At 52.6% G+C, this 21,090-nt stretch overlaps 1 protein-coding gene across 1 annotated transcript in view; it reads right to left on the bottom strand.

Annotated features, from left to right (window-relative positions):
• SMG6 (SMG6, nonsense mediated mRNA decay factor) overlaps positions 1–21,090 on the bottom strand; it is a 112,813-nt gene that overhangs the window by 74,539 nt on the left and 17,184 nt on the right. Inside the window, exons 8-9 of the mRNA XM_026861623.1 lie at positions 13,469–13,530; positions 9,438–9,583 (exon numbers count right to left, since the gene is read on the bottom strand). Coding sequence (XP_026717424.1) covers positions 9,438–9,583; positions 13,469–13,530 — 208 coding nt within the window. The remainder of the gene's footprint in view (positions 1–9,437; positions 9,584–13,468; positions 13,531–21,090) is intronic.

The raw sequence follows: 21,090 nt of genomic DNA, 5'->3' as shown, positions 1-21,090 counted from the left end.
CGGCGAGCAAATTATATTTGGAAACGGCTGCATCAATCACGCGCGGCAGAGAGATGGAGCTGCCTCCCCTTGCAGCTGAGGGGACCGACCCTCGGAGCTGGGGTCCCCTCATGCGGGCTGCGGGGGAGGGAAGGGAGGTGGCTTCTCAGCCCGTGTTTCAACGTAGACAGCAGTAAACCCCAACAGACGGCAGCTCCCGGGGCTGCCAGGGCCTCGCACCAGCTGGGGCGCGTCTCCCGCTCCCCGCGCAGCCCCGTGCAGATGGGCCCGAGAGCATCACTTCCGCTTCGCCTGCTTTTAAAGACACACGAGCCCATGTGGCAGCGTTTCGTCGCTCCCCGCCACGGCCCCGTAAGCGGTTGGGGCCCCCTGGGCAGGACGAGTCCCGCTCCCAGCACCAGGCATGAGGTCTTGTCAGACCTTGGCTCCTCGGGTTTGCTCTGAAGGGTTTATGCTGTTCCCAACCCGCCTTTGGCAGCCGGCGCCTCCTTCTCCGTCTCCGTGCCATTACCCAGAGAGCAGGCGCTTGCTTACGCAAGACACCCCTGCTCCGCTCCTGGGTCTGGCGGAGAAGCACCGGGTGTTCACCGAGGCAGGGTCAGGGGACCACACGCTGCTGGGAGGGATGGGAGAAGGGGGAACGAAGAATCCCCACAGCCAAAACCATCCCTCCAGGGCATCTCCCTCCCAGCCCATGGTGACACACTCCTGTCTGCCTCTCGTCCCACCCCGCAAGCTGGGGGACCTGAGAGCACGCACCAGAGCCCTGTGCCAACCTCGGGGACAGGCAAATCACTCGTGCCCTCTCCGTGTCACCTACGCCCTATGGTCACGTTAACCACAGCCATCACAAGCCACATCAATCAGAATTAAAAATGACCCTTCCGTTAAGAGAAGGGCCATGTACCTTCAGTGCTGTCACCCAGCCGCCAGGGTTAGACTATCCTGGACTGAGCATCACGTTAGCCAGGGTGACACCTGAAGGTCACACTCAACAAGTCCTCACCTTCCTCCTGACCATTAATTAGCACAGGCAGAGCCAGTACCATGCTGCTAAGAACCCGCTGCACGGGCACACGCAGCTTGGGCAGACCCTAATCAGGGAAAATAAAAGGTCTCCATACATAAACCTGCGTGGGGTCACCTCCTTACTGCAGAGGCACCGGAGAGCAGAAACACAGCCTTGGTTACACTGCCGTTCCTAATTTCAGCATTAAGGCAAGAAGAGATCCCAACAAGCCCCTAAGGATGCCTGCTCCCAGATGAAGCCCCCCCAGCACCGGGCACCCAATTCACCGAGGGACTGCAGCCTGCGAGCAGACAGAGGCAGGATGGAGCCGGCAGGGGACGGGCCCGCGGGGCAGCCCCCGGGATGGAAGCTACCCTCACCGAGCTGGCAGGCTGCACCCGAACCTGCACAGGGCATGGGGCCCGCAGCCCTCCCTGCCTACACCTGGCAGGCTATAAAACAGCCCCACAAGCTCAATCAAGAGTTTTACAACTTCACAAAGCACGATAATTAGCCTAATTATACAATGTTCTCTCAGAGAATTAAACAGAAATACAGTAATTGACTTGGTGCTGCTTAGAAGCGTGAGGAAATCAAAGGCACAATGCACAATAAAGAGTAGAAACATCTCTTTAAAAGCGAGAGGATTTCCTGTCATGCTGCAAACATCTAAAGCTTCACCAAAGCCGCTGCACCTGGTGCAACCCCACTCTGGCTCCCTGGCACCCCTCTTTCTCCACCACCAAAGCAGGGGTGAGGCAGAGCCCCGGGACAGCTGCCTCAGGCACCTTCTTTCTCATTTTACAGCAGGACGGATGGACACTGCGTGCCAGCAGTCCATTTCCTGCCTTTTACTTTATACATTGATGCTGCTTCTTCATCGAAATAGTCATTTTGCTTCAGCATTTGCAGAGCTGGCCCATGTCTTGGTGGTACAGCAGCATGAAAGCCCCTTCAACCTGACCTCACTGGTCACTGGCTCTGTCCTGACTTGCTGCTCGGGCTGCCGAAGCTTGGCTGTAAAGCAGACTCGAGCTTTGTGATTACAAATCATTTCCCCTCTACTTGTTGCTCTGAAATGAGATCTCGGCATCACCCTGTGTTTGGTGGAACAGCTTCAAGGGCAGACGTAAGGATGTGCTCATGTGACATGCAGACCGGGCAGAAGCCCCCAGCGAGCTCATCCGACACCACTGGAGAGGGACTTTTCCTGCACTTTGGTTGGAGGGCAGGACTGGAGAATCAGTCTGACACACCAGCAAGCACTCAGTTTTGCTGGAAACCTTTTCCTTCTCTGCCACAAGCCCTGCTCAATCTTTTGCCTCCAAAGCCAACGTCTAGATTTCAAGAAACCTGAACTGCAAGTGGAAATTCCCTGCAGCGCGTTGATTATTGCATCTCCTGCTGGCACTTGTGGCAAGGGGAAAAAAACGTCACATGGCTTTCTGGACACACATTTTGCTAGGGAGTCTTGCATCAGAGGGCAGAAGCCAGCAGCCAGGAAAATAACTCCAATTACGGTAAATAAATCCCCAAATATGTGACAATCTGCCTTTTAAACAGGAAACAGAGGGGAATAAGCAAAGGAAGACTTTGGTCTAAACATTGCTGCCACCAGCCTCAAGAGCCCAAGAGCGAGACTCTGAAGACGCATCTGGGCCAAAAGTATTTTACCTGAACTTTGCTGATGTGTCTCAAGTCCGAGACAGCTTCCTTCCCTGAAAGGAAAGGCGCTGACAGTTCCCAGCAACTGTGCCAACCTTCAACACTCCCAAGTGCTCAGAGGAGAGACTCTAGAGGGTGGGCTGCCACCTCCAGACAGGGATGTGTCCCTCGGGAGGCTCAGCATGAGTGAGCAGCTCAGCACAGGAAGCCGTGTGGCTCCCGAGATGAGCAATGCAGGTATCGCCCCCCGCACCATTTCAACCCTTCATCCTGCTCACATGGCCAAAGTCTGGGCTGCCCCTGGGCACAGCGAGCAGCAGGCATTACACAACAAAACGGGTTAAAAAGAAAAGCCCTTTTCCCAGGCAGCCACATCTCGGCACCAGCTCGCTCTAGAGCCTCTGTGCAAGCCAGGCAGCACGGGAAAGGGTGGACACCAGTACCAGCCAGCCCTCCTCTCCTCATTACAACTCAGCCCCACAGCGAGTAACAGCAGCAACATGAAGGGAGGGGAAGGATGAATTTAACGTCCAGTTCCCCCAAACTTAAGGCCTTGGGAGGTGTTACGTCTTAACACCATCTCTCTAAAGACAGCGCTACCCAGTCTCACAGGGAAACAGCACACAGCAGCTGCCAGGTGCATGCTGGTGATCCCAGTATAGACACGTCAGTCCACACTTGCTGTATGACAACCGAAGCCCTAACACCCCAGAGAAAGCCCGTTATGAAACCGTGCAACTCCATCCTCCTCACATCAGGCGGGCTATGTTTGCATTACAAAACCGAGTCCCCCAGGCAGGTGGAGGGACCTCAGGCTCCGCTCTCACTGGGGCACAGGACCCCAGATGCTCAGCCTCCCTGAGACACAGCCCCATGGTACATCATCATCATCAACATGTTGTGCCCAAAGCTGTCACGGCCCACAGAGGCACCTGCGCGAAGGTACTGGCTGGACTCTAGTGAAGCACGTATTTACCATGCAAAGAGGGGAATTAGCAGAAAAAGGCTCAGTTCTGCTCCCCAGACAGGGAAAGATCAAGTTGCTGCTTCTGCTATCTACCGCCTGAGGTTTATTAAGCTTTGTTTTATGCCTAATTTTAAATCTCTACCAAACCAAGTCAGCCATCCCACAACACCGCTTTATTTTTAAACTCAGGCAAATGCACTGGACTCCTTTGCGTTCAACTCCCAGCACTCTTTGTCTGCTCCAGTGTGCAAGATGTGGTTAGAGCTTCATGAGAAGCCATTGAGATGTGCCTGCAGCAGAAGAGCAGCACATGCTTCTGCTGAGCCTTTTTCTGATGCTGCAGTTAGGTCTTTCAGCAAAGCTGGGTCCGAGCATTGGAAACCAAGCAAGAACCGTGAAGATGGTCAGAGCTGAGGTTCTGCTGAGGGCAGACACCACCAGCCTCTGCAGCAACTCCGGGGATATTTTAGGGGTTCACGCTTTAGCTTGCAAGCCAGCAGCTGCGGTCAGCAAAGCGAAACACGCTCCATCCAGCACCAGGCTGCGCGCAGTGGCAAGACGACAGCGGAGCAGGCTGCTGGTTACACAGGCACAGGCTGATCTCAGGGGGTCCTCTGGGTTTGATGCATCCTCTCCAGCCAGGCTGGGGTGCCGAGTACATGTGCAAAAGGGCAAGTCCTGTACCTGCTTAGACACTGCAGTTGATGTGCACTAACCTTCAGATCCTTTGTTGTACCTATCAAGGAGACTCAGGCAAAATCAGCATCTCAGAAGCTGGTGCAGGAGCAAGCAGGACTGTGCACATTAGCAAACCCTTGCAAGGGCTGTAGTTAGCAGCACTCACTGCGGAAGAGCAGTTCTCTGTGAGCCAGGCACAGCACCTTTACACCCAGGGGCCTGTGCAGTATTGACCTCCTCTACGCTGCTCTGAGGACACCAGTGTGGCAGCGTGAAGGGGACAGATGCTGCTCTGAACGTGCTGCAGGGAGCGGGATGTGAATCCTTCCTTTCTGCACAAGCCCTCAAGGTTTCCCAGCCAAGTGTCTCTCGCACAGAAAACCCGACCATGATCCACTTGAGAAGACAGAGCCGGGAGGGTTGTGAACCAAAGCCCAGCCTGACCCTGCCACATTGGCTGCCCTCCTGAACCCTCTTCCAGTTCCACACAAGCAGCAGTCCCACTGCTCAAGCGCAAGCAGCAGGCCTTCCTCCTCACCCATCGGCCTCGGCAGAGCAGATGCCCTACAGGCTGGTCACCCTGCCCTGCCCGAACTTTCCTCTGGTTGAAACACAAGCCACTTTCCCAATCCTCAGCTAAAGCTGTGCTTGGCTAGAACCTCCCCGTGCCTCTATGCCCTGACTCTGCTCGGCCCCGGGGGATGCAACTTCATTCCCTACATGTGCTGAGGATGCACATATGGCAGCCCCCTCCCCTCTCCACTTCCACCTAAGCCCGACCTCCTAACAACCTCCACACGGCACAATGCAACCGGCCCGAGAGTGCCAGAAGGCATCCAGGTGCTGCAGCCTGATGCTTCACACCCGCAGCCAGGCAAATTTGCTGGGATTTCCGGGAAGTGTCTCTAGGGTGCCCCGCGCTGCTGCACCCCCACTTTGGTGCGCGCTTGTTTGGAATGCGGGGCCGTCGGGGGGGGAGAAGGGAAGTTATTCTGGTGGTGGCCTATGAATAACATCCAGTGATTTATAGGAAGTATAATCCAATAATACAGTAAAATAAAACAGTGTGTCTGAGATGGGTTTGATTCCAGGAATTATAAAACAAATTATTAAAGAGAGAGAGAGAAAGAAAAAAAGCCTCAGAGAGGCCAGATCGGAGTAAATTGGGCACAGATGGGCTGGGAGGGGGTTTCTCTCTCTCCCCTCACCGAGATGCCCCTGCCGCAAGCACGGCTTCAATTAGTCTTTTCAGAAACCAGAGTTTTATTTCCCCAAATTACAGAATTAAAAAAAAATTAAAATTCTTGGAGTGTTTGTGGTTGGGATAAAGGGATCCAAGCTTCTCTGTAAGTTGGTTGCGCAGATGGCTACCAAACTGTTAAATGGGCCACCCCACAAAGGTCCCACCCCAGCCAGAGCTCAGGATGGCCCAAAACATTGGTAGTCACCTACATTCCATCATGGGAAGCTCCAGCAACTGCATGTGTCTGCCACGTAGATGCCCATCTCTCTCTGCCTCCCTCCCCTGAGTGGGCCCTCCTTGCCCCACAGGTTTGAGGTCTACAAAAAGCTTTCTCACACCTTGAATGCTCCTGCCAGGAGGCAGTCAGGAGGTCAGAGGGATCCTTGGTGGCTGCACACCTCCCTGGAGGAATCCTTGCTGGCTGCACACCTCCCTGGACAACGGGGAGAGCGGCTCACTCAGAGCAATACGCCGTTTGATGCCGAACAGCGGGGGAAGCACTTCATGTGGGAATTCTTTGGCTTCTTCTGTCAGAGAAAACAACAGACCCAATCCATCTCCCAGGGTCTTCCCAGTGCTGCCTGGCTGCACAGGCAGCTGAGACCAGCTCTGGCATGCCTGGTGCTGCCCCTGGGGGACAAGCACAGGCTCAGCTGCCTGCACTGGGCACAGACCGTGTGGCTCTGCCTGCACACAGCCAAGCCCTGCCTTGGGCACACGCTGCAGGGTCCAGGTAGCTGGAGGCTGCATCAGCGACCTGCGTGGGAGGAGGCTGTGAAACACCACATGTCGCTCGCAGCTGGCTGGCTCTGAAACCAGTTTAAACACCCCACTGCACCCCAAAAAGTCAACTTGTCAGAAAAGCACATGGTGACCTCACACAGACTGATTTATGAAAGGGTGGCAGCTGCTAGGAGCCAGAGGTGTGCAGGAGGACACATCACAACTGCCATACACGGACCCACGCCAGGGCAGGGACAGCCCTGAGAGACCACGGCCAACCCACACCACAGCAAAAGAAAACAAGTAAAAAGGAAAGAGTGGCAGATATAAACCATTAAGCATGAGTCCTCAACCTCCTGCAGTGCCTGCTGCCTCCGAAGGAATTGGGACAGACCAAGCATAATCTGGCACGAAAACAGGGGAAGCTGAGACTCAGATGGGGCAGGATAGGTCTTTGGTGTAAGCTGGAGGAAGAGAGAGGAAAGGTGTTTATTAAAGCATTTGATAGTTCAAGTCTCCTTTTTCTTAATACCTGAATATGTGATTAAAAGTTTGTGTTTATGGGCATAAAATTTTGTAAAAGTTCCCCACATCGAGACTGTTTTGCTGGCGACGCCGCCCCACAACTGCTAGCACCACTGGATCCCAGCACGAGGGATTCATTAGACACCAGACACAGGGCAAGCAAGCGAGTTTACAAGTTTCTCAGGAGTAGCTGGGGCTCTTGAGACCTGGAAATACATGGCGGGAGAGGGAGGGAGCAGCAATCCCCAGCGAGAACTATCCCGGGACAACAAGGAACAGAGGCTCTCAGACAGACCGACCTCCCTCCCCAGCCCCCAACCCACAGATCTCCTGCTACTGAGAGCTCCAGCTGAAGGTCTGACAGGCCCTTGCGATGGGAAGGACACAGACACGCTCTGATCCCAGATTCGCAGAAGGATTTCAGTAGGAGGAGATCTCTAGAGGTCATTCGGTCCAACTGCAAAGTTAGATCCAGCTCTACAGAACTGACGCAGCCAAGCTCTCACTACGGCGAGCCGGGCTCGCAGCTCCCCAGTAATGCTTCCTGGCAACTGGGATGCAGGCAGGGTGGGACCGCTCCCTGAGCCCTCCCAGCCTCCCACCCACCCGCAGGGGTGGATCGGTCTCCTTGCCCCCGCTCCCGCCGCTGCCCATGCTACTGCAACCCAGGGAGGTGACTCATGTGCTGGGAAATGGAAACCCGCACCTTCCCGACAGCCGTTCCTGCCGTATGCTCCAGCCAGCCCTCTGCCCACAGCAACCCACACACCGGGGGAAGGAGCCAACACCCTCGCTCCGTGCTGGGCACTTGGTAATAATTCAGCAAACATTCTTGCTTGCCTTTTCCCTCCTTCTGCACCCAGCTCTTCTCAGTATCACAGTGTCGGCACCGAGCCCAACCCGTGCTGTGCCAGCACTCAGCACACAAGCGCTCGGAGACCACCAGGGCATTTGTGCTGACAACAGGATTTGCTTTGCCAACAATATTCTCAGCGATATTTTAGGGTCACCAGAGCAAGAAGCCCTCAGGGAAATCCCTGAAGGGCACCAGGCATCAGATGGCAGCCGTAGTGCCATCCGACCTGCAGGCATTTCATGCACGCTGCCACCTGCTCTGCGCACAGCCTGCAGTCCCCAGCAGGAACAGGTTTGCTTTCTCCAGAGATCTGAAAGCTGGGAGCAGCTGGCAGCTATTCACACAGGAGGCAGAAAACTCCGAGAATACTTATTTTTCACAAGAGATAAAAAGCGCTGCCTTTCTGTCACTCACGTACATCCACAACTCAAGCTACAGATAGAAGAGTAGAGTCCAGTGGTCCAAGAGCTGGGATTGCTTCCAGTTCTGCCACAGGGGCTTGCTGTATAGCCCAGACAAATCTCTTCCTCTCTTTACCACCCACTGCTGTCTGTGGCATGGACACTGCTATTAATATACCTACCGGGGGGCTGAGCAGAGGCATTTGCTCATAATCATAAAGTACTCTGCAGCTCAAAGATAAACACACTGTCACTAGCTGGCATCTCACAGGCAGGGGGGGCAAGGCTGCCTCGCCAGTGGGGCTGACAGCTCCCCCAGTGCTTCCCCTGGGAGAGGAAGGTGCCTACAAGATTGGCCAGGCAGCAGGCACGGCGCACGGGAGCTGCTTCCCAGCCCTCCGGCCGACGCTGGTTCACTCCATCAGCTGACCCTGGCCACTAACCACCAGTCTGACAGGTGGCCAACTGGTTCACGAGGGAGAAATCTTCCACCAGCAGCTCTCTGGGGCTCAGCCTGATCACCCACGTGGTGGCTTTGACTGAAATCCATCAGCTGGAGGCCTCCATCTTTGGGATGTAAATCCCAAGCCATTGGCATGTGAAATGCTGCTCACTACCACCCAGGGAGTGCAGCCCCATCCCTGCTCCCAAACACAGGGCTCAGGCAGTCCTGGTACCTGACACCGGGTACATATTGGGGAGCCACAGGGAAAAACACGTTCCCTAGAAGCACCATTTCAAACTCAGCGGAAGTGACTCTATAGTTTGGTGGCATCTCTGCTGACCAATACATTAAACTTGACAATGGTAGAGACCACATACAGCCTCCTGGGTGGATGGAGGAGGCTAGGAGAGGAGAATGAGTAATACCAGATCTGCTTTGCTCTCTAGGTGCCTTAATATGGGGTGCAGCCTCCAGCCTGGCCTTTCAGAGAGCAGCATCGCATCACGCAGCCACCTGCACAGACACGAGCAGTCACAGGCAAAGCCACTCTCCCAACAGCCAAAGTCTCTGAGATCCTCTCAGCCCCTCTGGTGCCAGCACAGGCACTGAGCAGGGCCCAGGCGAAACGCTGGGAAGGCAGAGCCATCAAGCAGTGCCTGCCTTCTGTGCTTGATGACTCAGGCCCCAGGGAGATGCGATGCCTCCACACTCCTCAGACACCTCAGCCAGCTCCACCGAGGCCCAGCCAAGGTCCCTTTGCTGTCTCTACACACACCGACACCCCCAGGCATCCAACCACCGCTTCACTTCCCCATCAGTCTTCAGCCGGTGAGTCCCCCGCCCTCCCCTTTCTCCACATGAACAACTCGGCCATACAAAGAGCGGCTGATCCTCAGCCTGGTTCCCCTAAAGCAGCACATGGTACCTTTGGGCTGGGAGTTGTACACTGCAAACATGTTGATGGCCACAAGCTGGAGCATGCGGGTGCTTCCGATGGGAGGGGGGCTGTGCTGCAGCAGGACCTGGAACTCCCTCAGGACCTCCTCGGCCACCGCAGGGAAAGTCTCCATCCTGCAGACAGAGAGAGAGTCTGTAGAGCGCAGGCTATGCCCAGGGTGCAGGGCGGTCAGTCCACAGCTCGCTCAGTGTCACGTCTCCTGGGGAAGGGGGACGCCCTGGGGTGCTGTCTCCCATCCAGGAGCCGTAGGGAATGAAGGTGCAGGCTGCGACAGAGGCAGCTGAAGCCTTCCTTAGCGAGGGATCGCTCTGTGACCAACAGGCAGCATTCCTTTGGCAGGAAAACACGGCCTTTATGAGTCATTTCTGACCAACCATTTTTTTCTACTGACTTCTACCAATCTGGGAAGGGTGCCAAGAGGCCAGCAGCTCTCTTGGACCAGGAGCAGCCCATGGGACTCCCGAGAAACCCAGGCTGCAGCAAGCTGCACACACTGGTGCCACATTGCGGATGTGGCAATTCCAGTGCATTGAACGTTGGCCAGAGCATGCTTCCTCCAGAAGAATGGTGCCTGTCCCCAGGCTCCGCATGGCAGGATCAGATCCCATGGCACCGAGCCCTGTCCCCCCAGGTTACACACTCCCCAGCACTGTGACTGAGCCCCTAAACTTCATCACTTAGAGCCCCACAGGACAGGGACTCGCAGACTAACGACTGGTCTCGTCTAGCTGCTGGAAATGTCAAAGCTGGAGCTGGTCCCTGCAGCACACAGCACTGCTGTCGCTCATCAGGACACAGCAGCCGGCGGCTGCAGTGCCACGGCTGGGGATGGGGTGTGCTTTCAACACCGTTCACAAGCACCCACGGAAATCTGACACGTTTATCCCACTCTTCATCTGGCATCGCTGAGGGAATTAGCTGAGGTTACTTATCAAGAGCTGTTGGATCCTCAGCAACCTCCCAGCTGAAATGGGGTCAAAAACTGAACTGACTGCAAAGAAGAGCACAGCCAGTTCACAAAAATGACTGGTTGCCCACAACAGCTCTCCCAAAGAGAGTCCTCACCTGGTACCCCGTGAAGACAACTTTATAACCAAGAAGCTGCCAAAAAACCTTGGAAACTATTGAGAGGGCAGGTCCTCCTGTCCCACTGCCTCTTCTGCTGAGCTGGGTTACTTCTTGATCCTACACTACAAAAAGCCACAGCCAGACCCAGCAAGAATGAGCATCTGTCTCACAGCAAGTGACCACTCCAGTTATCAGGGACACTGTACCAGCATGTCCACATGGGAGCGAGGGAGCCAAAATCCGCAGTGGGCGAGGCATCTGGAGCCGGGGCAGGCAAACTCAGGGGCCTCCATAGCAATTTCCTCTATCTTCCCCCGAGAGATTGAGATCTTGTGATATCAGCATGCTACAGGCTGAATTAGCAAGCGACTTCTGGTAACCCACATGGGCAATTCTGCTGGGCTTCCCCAACAGACTTTAAGGCCAGTAATAAGCTCTATTTTTAAAGACTGAAATGGCTGCTTTCTTAACCATATTTCACAGATGCCCTTCAACAACTGGTTCTGCCTAGCAGTGGGGGTACCCCCTCCCCGGGCACTGTTTGCTGGAGCAGTTGTCTGTTACCTGCCCACAAACATGAGCTGTAACAAACAGGCCCCTTGTACTTTGTAGCTGTGCAGAACGGAGCAGCTCCGCCACTACAAAAGCACTGCACCCCCCGGAAGAGGCAACTTTCCTGGATTTGGGGCACAGCCAGGGAATTAGAGCAAACTGATTGCTTCTAAAGACTTCCTAATTTTGAGAAATCTCAGACCACATCCAGCATATCCAGCAACATCCTCCTAGAGCAGACAGGACACTGGGGATGGAGGAGTCCTTTGCAGGATGGGCTGTTGGAGAGGAGATGAAGATTACTGCCATGGAATAACAACAAGGAGGAGTGAGGGCTTCCTCAGCGCCGCCAGCTGTGCTTTGATACTGCAGCACATCTGGAATGGCATGCAGCAACCCCACTGAGCTCAGAACCAGCAGGTCAGCAGCAGAGCGGAAGCTTTTAATAAATTGCTTACCTGTGGTTTTAGGAGCAAAAGAGTCCAATTAGGGCAACATCATCTTTTCCGTATTTTTTACAGATAAATCACTTAAAATCCTGCCCAAAGAGGACTCAACTATTCCTCACCTTTTACCTATTTTAAGCACGGAAGCTGTTTAGCAGGGCTGGACGATTTTCTCTTCCTGTGTCATGGTATTACTTTCTAGTTCCCTTCTAAGTACTTCAGGGGATATTCTACCATTAAACATACTTGGGTTTTCTAAATGACTGTCCTGGGAAGCAACTGCCTCAAATGCTGCATCTTAATTTCACAAAAGTCTCAGGAGCCAAATGTGCAAGCAATCTCTGCAACATCCCCATTAATCCCCTTGCTGGCATGTGTTCAACCAGAGCTCGGCTGCGAGCACAGCCCCACAGAGCTGAGGACCAGCAGCTCCCTGGGTGCTCTGCCCTCTGGCACAGACACGTTGCAGTTACCAAACTTTTCATGGGCTCTCGCAGCTTTCCTCCTCTCTTCCTGTAGGCAGGAGGACATCCAGTTCTGCCTCCTCACTGCAGGCCAGCCTGCTGCCCACAAGCAGATCATCAGTGCCTTGTGACTCGGGGAGAGATCAACAGCACCAGCAGCAAGCAGATTGCTCTCTCCCTCGCCCTCAGACACTCGGATCTCCAGCAAAGTGGCCAGCAGAGCTCCTACTTCCCACTGCTTTATGAAAGGTCCAAAGCCAAGCACATGTCACGCCTGACTGGTCACCTTAGAAAGCACGCTGGATGGAGCAAGCGCTTAAGTTTCAGGCTGCATGGCAGGATCAGTGCTGTGTCCTGCACCGTGCTTCCTCGCTCCAGGAGGGAAAGGGTACAGGTCCAGAGGCAGGGAACTGTACATCTGAGTCAAAAAAACCAACAGTAGGGACAAGATGCCACTTTGCAGCCACACTATCTTCACCTACGTGGCCTGGAAAAGGTCTCTCAGCCCTGTATCTTATAACCAGCAGTTCCATGAGAGACTGAAGGAGCCAAGAGAGCTCATGAGACTCCATTTACTTACGAGGTACTGGCAGGCTCAAGCAGAGACCACTGTTGCCAGAGACTCTCTGGACCCACGCGAGGTCTCTCTCCAACAGCCGCCCCCACACAGCCACCCCATCACTCGAGAGCGAAGGCCAGTCCAGGCCCCGAGCAGGGGGAGCTCCATGGGAAGCCCATCAGCTGCAAGGCTGAGCTTTGCTCTCTGGGTCATAAGGATGTCCTCGAAGCTGGGATCTCAGCCCAGGCCTGCATCAGGCTTGCTTTGCTTCAAGGGTAGCTGTTCAGTTACTTGAAACCAGTTTCTGACAGACATTGCCAAGGGCACTTTGTATAAACCCGTTCCCACAGCCAGGGCAGCTCTCAGCTATGAGGCTTTCACTGACATGGCAGCAAGGAGATGAAGGGCAAGGCTTGTCTTGACATGCTCCGGATGGCAGCTTTCAGCCACTGTACGGTTCTCTGCCTCGATGGCTTTGTGCTCCTTGCAGGCAGCAGCCACTGCAAGTCATCCAGAGCCACCTCTCCACTGCCTAGAGCTGGGGGGAATGGAAGAGGGGGGGGAATAAAACCAGAAATTCAAGGGGAGGGAGCACGGTTAGGTGATGGAGAGAGGGAATACAGCCTCTAGTCCCTCCTGTGTATCAGCCATCCAAGCTCAGCCTCGGCCAGAGGGTCCCAGTGCATGGGCAGGACTGGGCATTGAGGTGAGGGAAGAAAAAGCCCAAAGAATCAAAGAATAACCAGTGTGGATCAGAGGGCGGGTAAGGAGAATAAGAACCAGGAGGCTAGGCCTGCAAGAATTCACACCCTGTGCCCTCAGCTCCAAACACAGCTTAGTTGCTAACAATATTAAATTCCAAAAAGACTTGTAATGTAGGAAAATAAAATAAACATCCTGCACACTTACCCAATCCTGGTAAACAGCTTCCCATGGGCATGGAGAAAACTGAGGATGAACCTTTTGTTCAGCTGCATGGGAAAAAAAAAAAGAAAAAAAAAAAAAGAGAGGAGAAAACAATTAAACTCTCTCCGATTTCCTGTGAATTAAGAATGTCCCTAGTGACAGAAGAACCTGGCCTGGATGCTGGGGGTGGCACTGGAGATGGGAACCAAATGGACATGCCCAAACTCTTACAAACATCATGCACACAGGCACGGGCAAGTGCCAAACAGCTGGAGCCGGGAGAGGCGATGGAGACACAGCACCCTCTGCGGGTCCCAGGCTGACTCGCAGGGTGCCTGCCCGGCGGGCACCGGACCCAGGACCCGCAGCCCCTCGGCTGAAGGGCTCCTCCTCCACGGCCTGTAAGCTCAAAGCGCAGTCTGAGGGGTTATGGAAAAGGGAGTCCCCAAAGGCAGCCTTGTCCCACCAACGGGAAAAAAACAGCAGCAAACTAGCAACCAACAGAAGCAACTTGTTCGGTGCTCTGCAGAGGAAGATGAGCAGAATCTGGTCAATGTGGAGAGGGAGCGGGATGTCCTCAGCGACGCTCTTCTGCAGAGAAGCCAACATGGCGAGTTCAGTGACAAAGCCAGGAGCAACCGTCAGAAGCAAAGGGGCATTGGGGTGGTGCTGCACCCCTTCATTTAACCCCACCCTTAAGCAATTACAGAGAGGGAGCCAGTGTTCAGATGTATGAGGAAAGCCTGCAGCAGCAGTGCTGCTATTAAATGACCAGAGCAAGACAGAGCTAAGGGGATACAGGGGGAAATGGCTTGAAGGCAGCTTCCTGCCCTGCTCAGGTCCAGCAGCACCAAAACCCACCTTGAATAATTACTTGTGCTCTAAGCCACCTCTGCCAGCTCAGCGCTTTCCCAGTCCTTATCTAAACAGCTTTGAAGAAGGCTGTGGATGGGTAAGGAGTCATTCTGCCTGGCCCCGGAGGTGGCTGTGTCACACTAGGAGTGGACTGGCCTCCTCCTCACCTTCTCCACAGCCAGAGGCTTTCCTCTCACACCGCACGCCTGCACAGCCTCAGCGCGGTGAGAAAAGCCAGGCTCCGAGCACCGTGCGGGGAGACGCTGACCAGGAGCGACCCAGAGCACCACCGCTCTGCTCGTATTTGCACAAGATTTTTGTATCTTAAACCCCTGCCGTGAAGGTCAGCGACGCCACTTCCATTTACAGGGGGATCAGAGGCGCAGAGGGAGGACGAGGTTACCAGGCAGGGCTGCAGCAATCCCAGCCAGGCACACGTGAGAGGGGACAAGACAGCCACCACCCCGTGCCTCCAGGCAGCACCGAGCCCCAGCCAGGCCTGGCTCAGGGGATGGTTATCGCGAGCAGTCCTAGCTCTGGCACCACCTCCCACCCGCATTTTCTGAACCCCTCGGCTCACGCCGTGACTTATGCCAGCTGCTGCGCGAGGTGCGATTGCTCGGGTAGGTGTAATTAACCCGGGCTGCATTCCCGGAGGACCCATGCAGGAGAATGATGCCCTGCTGCAGAGTCGCTCCTGGGCCATGTGCGAGTTTAAACATAAAACCTGTCTCATAAAACAAGCCAGACCAATTAAACTGGCCCCCGCAGCAAGGGGTTCTTGCTTACTCACTATTTTACTGCTGCCCTAAAGAGCCCTTTCCACTGGAACTCAACTTTATTTGCCACCATTTTATTAACTCTGCAGATGAAACCCAGAAGAGACTGGGGAATACTGGGACAGCACAGCAAAGCCCTTCTTTGCTCTGCCAGCTAAGTTTGGATATAGCTGCTTCCCCGCCATCCTCCTTAGGACACCAAGATAACTCAGAGCTTGAAACCTTTAAACACACTTTTTTTTTTTTTTTCAGGCAACAGCTTGTGGAGGTAGAAAGCTGGTCTGTGACCAGCTCCGTGGCTCTGGCTGCAACCACATACCCTGACAGACACAGGCTAACAAGTCTGAGCCTCTAGCTCAGGTGCAAGAGCCTTTGGGACAGTGGGCAGCGCTCTGCCCCACAGCAAGCCCACATGCTTCTGCTGCCTGCAAGAGCTGGAGGAGGGGGTCCAAACTCTGTGTCCTTTGATGATATGGAAAAGAGGAGGAGCTCATGGCCTGAGCCTTCTCTACTGGAAAGCCTGTCACAACACCGATCAGCAGGCTGCATGTGGGGGAAAGAAGAAATTGGGGCAGAAGTTTTTCTCCAAGGCCTACATTCACGTGCAGCCGTGGGAGCACTCACCCTGCAATCGCCACACCACTTTACTGGCAGCAGGGGAGTACCAAAACTCCCCACCTTGAATGGAAAGTGACGCCCGCGCCCAGCAGGGACATGCCCAGAGTGCTCCCACAGAGACACAGCTCTGGGAGGGCTCGCCAGGGCTCAGCTTCACCCCCACCTTCTCAGAGCAAGTCTCACACTCAGCCTTTTCACTCCCAATTCCAAGGACTAAGCAGTCACATTCCACAGGAACAAGTACTGAACTGGGACATAGATGTGTGCATAAATAAATATATATATTTATGATTTTATTCAAAAGGAATCAGGATACCTGCCTCTACAAACGAAGTGTTTCATACCTCTTGCCAACTTAAGCACAAACCCAGCAAGCCCAGGCAGAGACCTGTGTGCCCCAGCACTGTGGCATCTCAAGCAGGCACCTCTCATGCTTCTTTCATCTTTTTCTCTCACAGCCTCGAGGTTTTGATGAGCTCATCACTTAACTTTGGACCTTTCATCTCCAAGTTCACGCTAAGGCCACAGGCTGCTTTGACTGGGCTTTTCTCTGAATGAGTCTCTCTCTAGTGACTCACCTGTCCCTGTCTCTGGGAGCCCTCCCTGCTCCTCCCAACAAACTCTGCTTCTCACAACGAGAGGGAAACAGTGACTTCCACTGGCTTTGGGGCAGGGAGGAGGAACCCCCTGTCACCTGCTGTTCTGCATTTGCAGGGTGGAGAGCAACACTTCCCCAAAGCCCTGCCAGTGTGCTCACTACCCTGACAGGGCTAGCACAAGACTTGCAACAACTCCTTGACTTCAGCTCTCTCCCTGTGCACTCCAAGGGTGGCCACCTCCAAAGTTTCCTGAAAATGGTCCCTGTACCAATGTCAGGATGCCAAGGGAAGACAGAGCTCCCTGCACGCTAACATCACTGCCCTCTGCAGACAGATTTGCTTCTTGGGACAGGGAAGCCAATCTGGCTGGTCCCAGTTGGTTGCTTGGGAAGAGCCCACCAAGTAAGGCTTATACAACAACAAAACTAGGTCAAAAAATAGATTTTTGGCCCTTCCAGTTGAAAAGTGGGCATCACAGATATGGAAGTTATGAGCATATAGTGAAGGCATTAGTTATAAAAACAAACCAGCTGTCAAGAAGAAGAAGGGGTCCCTGCACACAGTAGTGCCTGAAGCTGAAAACAGCTGTTTTGGCTGTCATGAGTCAGCATGTGCAGACAGACTAAATCCACCTGGGAAGAGGCAACCTCACCAGAGGAAGCAGCCCACTGCTGCTTGGGGAGCATTCACACACCGCACCGCCAACCAAACTGGATTTGTTACCATGGAAGAAATCAACAGTGACTAACAACTAACTTCTCACGGAGCAGCTAAGCGCAGAGATAGCAACGGTCCTGGAACAGCCAGCTCAGATCACCGAGAGGCCACGAGGAGTACGTCCTGACAACACACAGAACAGGGGCAGTCAGACAGCTTCAGGAAAGGTTTGTCATGAAAAAGAGCCAGAAAAAAAGAAGAACGCAAGACCCAACCTCAAGAGACTGTGCACCGACCAAAAAGGGTTGAAAACGGTGTCTCCCACCCCAGCAAAGAAACACTGGGAATGCCACCGGGGTGTGCAGGAAAAGGGAGTGCCACGGTCCGGGCCGGGAAGCAGAGCTGCCACGCTCGAACCCAGCACAGACCCATTTGGCTCACGGCAAGGAGTGCACAGAGCTTTGGCACCTGAGCATCAGTCCCAGCTGTGAAGGAGGCACCAAATAAGGGAAGGATTCTGGAGCAGCGACTCCTGGGGAAAAAGCATTTCAAGTTAAAAATTGTTACTTCAGGTTTGGAAGTAAATTTCAGGATCTGGTCTTTATCAAGCGAGGCAAACTTTCTTCAACATCAGCAAAGCATCTGTGGAGCAGAACGCAGTGTCAGAGTCAAAATAGGCTGCAAAAGACAAGTCCATTAATCAAGAGACCAGATGCAAAACTGCCTGTAACAAATGTGCTGTCTCCACCGGAGTGGAAGGGACTGGAGCACAGCGGGACGTTCTCCTGAGTCTAGGGGTCTCCTCAGTGACAAGGGGTTGGGATACAGACCACAGAGCCACACAGCTCTGCTCCAAAACACGTACCACACTCATCCCAAATATTTTCAGGGTTTCTTGGGCAGCCAGGCTTTTCCAGGCACAGCTTCCTTGCTGAGAACTGTGTGAAATAACATCCAGGCACCCGAACCATGCCATATTCTCCCTCCCAGCTCAAGGGCTAGATACACCACGTTAACTATTAAGATTATTCCTCTCTTCCACAGGCAGCTCCTTCAGAGTTTTACCACCCAGTCCAACAGCAGCAGTGAGCCTGCTACCTCCCCTGGAGATAGCCTCACAAATATGAGCCTGAGCCTTTAGCCCACACCATCCCAAAGCTGCAAGGCACAGCTCTGGCTGGTGTCTCTCATGACATATTCTCACGTAAATAACACCAAGCACTCGATACAGAGCTTCCTGAAAATTCCAAGATGCTGCAGTGGGCTCAACTGGCAAGATACCAAGAGGAGGTTTTTACTGTTACAGGTGCAATCGCAACAAAGTGCTGGTGGAAAGTGTTTTGTGCAAATGGCTACCTATATAAAGGAGACGAGACGAAAGGCCTATTAAGATCGTCTGGCATTTTTGCACTATTTACAAGGTACCCACAGAGCTGTGGGCAAATTCCAGCTGGGCTAATTACCATAATCATTCCTCTTCATATACCACCTGCAACCACAAATGGATACAGAGCTTGCCTTGGCTTCTTCTTGCCACGTGTTCTAATGCAGGTTTCTGTTTAGCAGTCGCAATGTCCTGTCCTGAAATGGATTAATTTCTGCAGCATTAGAAGCCATTCCAGTAAGAATCCCGATACTTAACATCAGACACTGCACAAACGTAAAATCCAATTTGCTATGACATGGAAGAAAGAGGGAACCCTGATGTATTGTGGCCTTGAGGCATGCATACAAAATTAATTTCCAGGCAAAGAGACTTTGAGACACTCCTGCAGCTTCCTATCTTTTGGACTGCAGCAGTTACAGCTCCAGGACACATCTCACGGCTGTAAGAGTTGCAAGTCAGCAACCCAGCACAAGAAGAAGAGGCATTTAGGAAGCCCCCCAGCAAAACCAATGAGCTTTTGATTTTCCCCTTCATCACTACAGGGAGAAAGTGAGATGAGAAACATAAGCAAGAAAATTCTGCACTTTAGTAAGATAAAAAAAATCAAGCAGTGGTAACTTCACTGGCTCCAAACCAAACACCTGAACTATAAATAAATTTAACATTAATTAATAACGAATTCGCTAGGACAACTTTCAATTTAAGGAAAACAGGTCAAATAGAATATTTATATACATGTTATCTCCTTTTCAACCAAACTTTTATCTAAGTTTGGTTTCTATACATTAGAACATTCTTGAAAATATACATTACAACATCCTTGAAAAAAATACTACCATTAAATAGATTAAAAAATGTTTATGCAACCTCTTAAAAAGCAGTAGTGGTCTTCAGGGACTCTGACTGAACTGGATGGAAAGAGGTTGGTAGAGACTCACTAGCAACGTTTTTAATCAACAAACTGAGAGCAAATTCTGCTGTCAAACTGCATGTGCCACAAAGGCCAACGGAGCAGTAAGTAACGACGGCTACAGGGCATTCACACAAGGTTATTATAATCGCTTCAAAATCTGGGGTTTTCCAGCATCAAATGTCATGTTATGCATCTGGGATCATGTAAAATTATGTCTCCGGGAGACCGTGCCTGAGGCAGCTTCTCCAGAAAGGCTCTAGGGACTACAGCGGCCAAGTTCCCCATGCACTGTCCAGTAAAAAGGGTTAACTTGTCCTTTAGATGTACAAGCAGAGAACAGGCGCTGGACAGCACATTTACATCTATATACGGCACTGGCGAGGCTGACACTGAAATACTGCATCCAGTTCTAGTGCCCTTATTTTTAAAAGGATGCTGAAAAATTGGAAAGGGTCCAAAAAACAGCCATAAAAGTGATTCAAAGGCTAGAAATGATGTCTTGCAGTGAAAAACTTAAACAGCTCAATCTGTTTAGTGTATCAAGAAAGACTGGGAGGCAATTTGATTGCAGGGTGCGAAGTGCCTCCATGGTACTTAAGGGCTCTTTACACTCGCAGAATAGCAAAGCACAAGAACAAACTGGAAACAATCTCTCTGGAAATAAGGTATAAGTGTTTCAGAACCAGTGCAATTATCACTGGAACAAACTCCCCAGGAAAAGGGTGGATTCTCAAGACTGGATATCTTTCTGGAAGTTTTGCTTTCGCCAAACGCAAGTTATTTGGCTTCATACAGGAGTAGCAGGGTGAAATTTAAGGACCTGTGATATACAGGAGATCAGACTAGATGATCTAATGGTCCCTGCTGGCCATAAACTCTATGAATCTATGCAAACATGCCAGAGTCCTCAGCTGAGATATCAAGTTAACTTTCAACACAAAACTTTTCACAAATTGGCTCTGGTGCTGCAGGTCGTTTAGGATACAAGCTCAGCTCTTCAAGGCTGCATCTGATTAAGCACTGAAAGCGAGATGACCTAGGCAGAGCCATTCTTCGTCCAGCAGGTAAGGGAAAGGCCACGTGCTGTGCACTGAAGCAGCTCTAACCAGCAAAAAGCAGCTTATACTGTTTGCCAGAAGTAAACAGCATCCCCTTCCTGCAATAGAAAACTGACACTGGGAAACATGTGATGAGCTCTGGTTAGAGATCTGTTAATGTAGCTCAGGGTGTTGTCAGCCTTCTTCACTACTCCAGAGTAGATTACTTGTGGGGTTAAAGCACTAAGCAGGGAGATAATATAAGAAATTAAGAAGGATGAAGACTGAAGAGATCTAACCTTGAAAGGCTTAAGATGGAGTTAGGCCAACAGAGAAGACATTTGGACAACAGGCTGAGCAGAGACAGAGCCTTCCAGAAGGATGACAGCATTATTGCACGCAACCTTCACGCTCCCGCTCTCCCAGCCATGCTCACTGCCAGGGATAAGGGGAGCTGCTCACTGCCAGGGATAAGGGGAGCTGCTCACAGCCAGCTTGTGCCCTGGGCTCCCACAACCTGGGGGTAGTTGTTCACCCTGCTGCATTCCTGGAGTATTTCTGGGGCCTTTGCTTCTACCTGGGCAGTATAACACAGGGCATGAAGGCATCTCCCTCTCCACTTTGAATTATGCAGCAATGAAACCTGCTGGGGAGGAAGAGTAGAGCCAAGGACAGAGGAAATGACACAGATTCCAGCAGGTTCCACTCCCTGAACCTCCGGAAGGAAGTTTCTTTCCTAATACCCACCTCCACAGTGGATACGAAGCCCATCTGGAAATG

Source organism: Athene cunicularia (genome assembly GCF_003259725.1).
Source record: "Athene cunicularia isolate RWA chromosome 19 unlocalized genomic scaffold, athCun1 chr19_part1, whole genome shotgun sequence".
Classification (NCBI taxonomy): Eukaryota; Metazoa; Chordata; class Aves; order Strigiformes; family Strigidae; genus Athene; species Athene cunicularia.
Note: the sequence above shows the minus strand (reverse complement) of the source record. Positions and strands in the feature narration are given on the sequence as shown.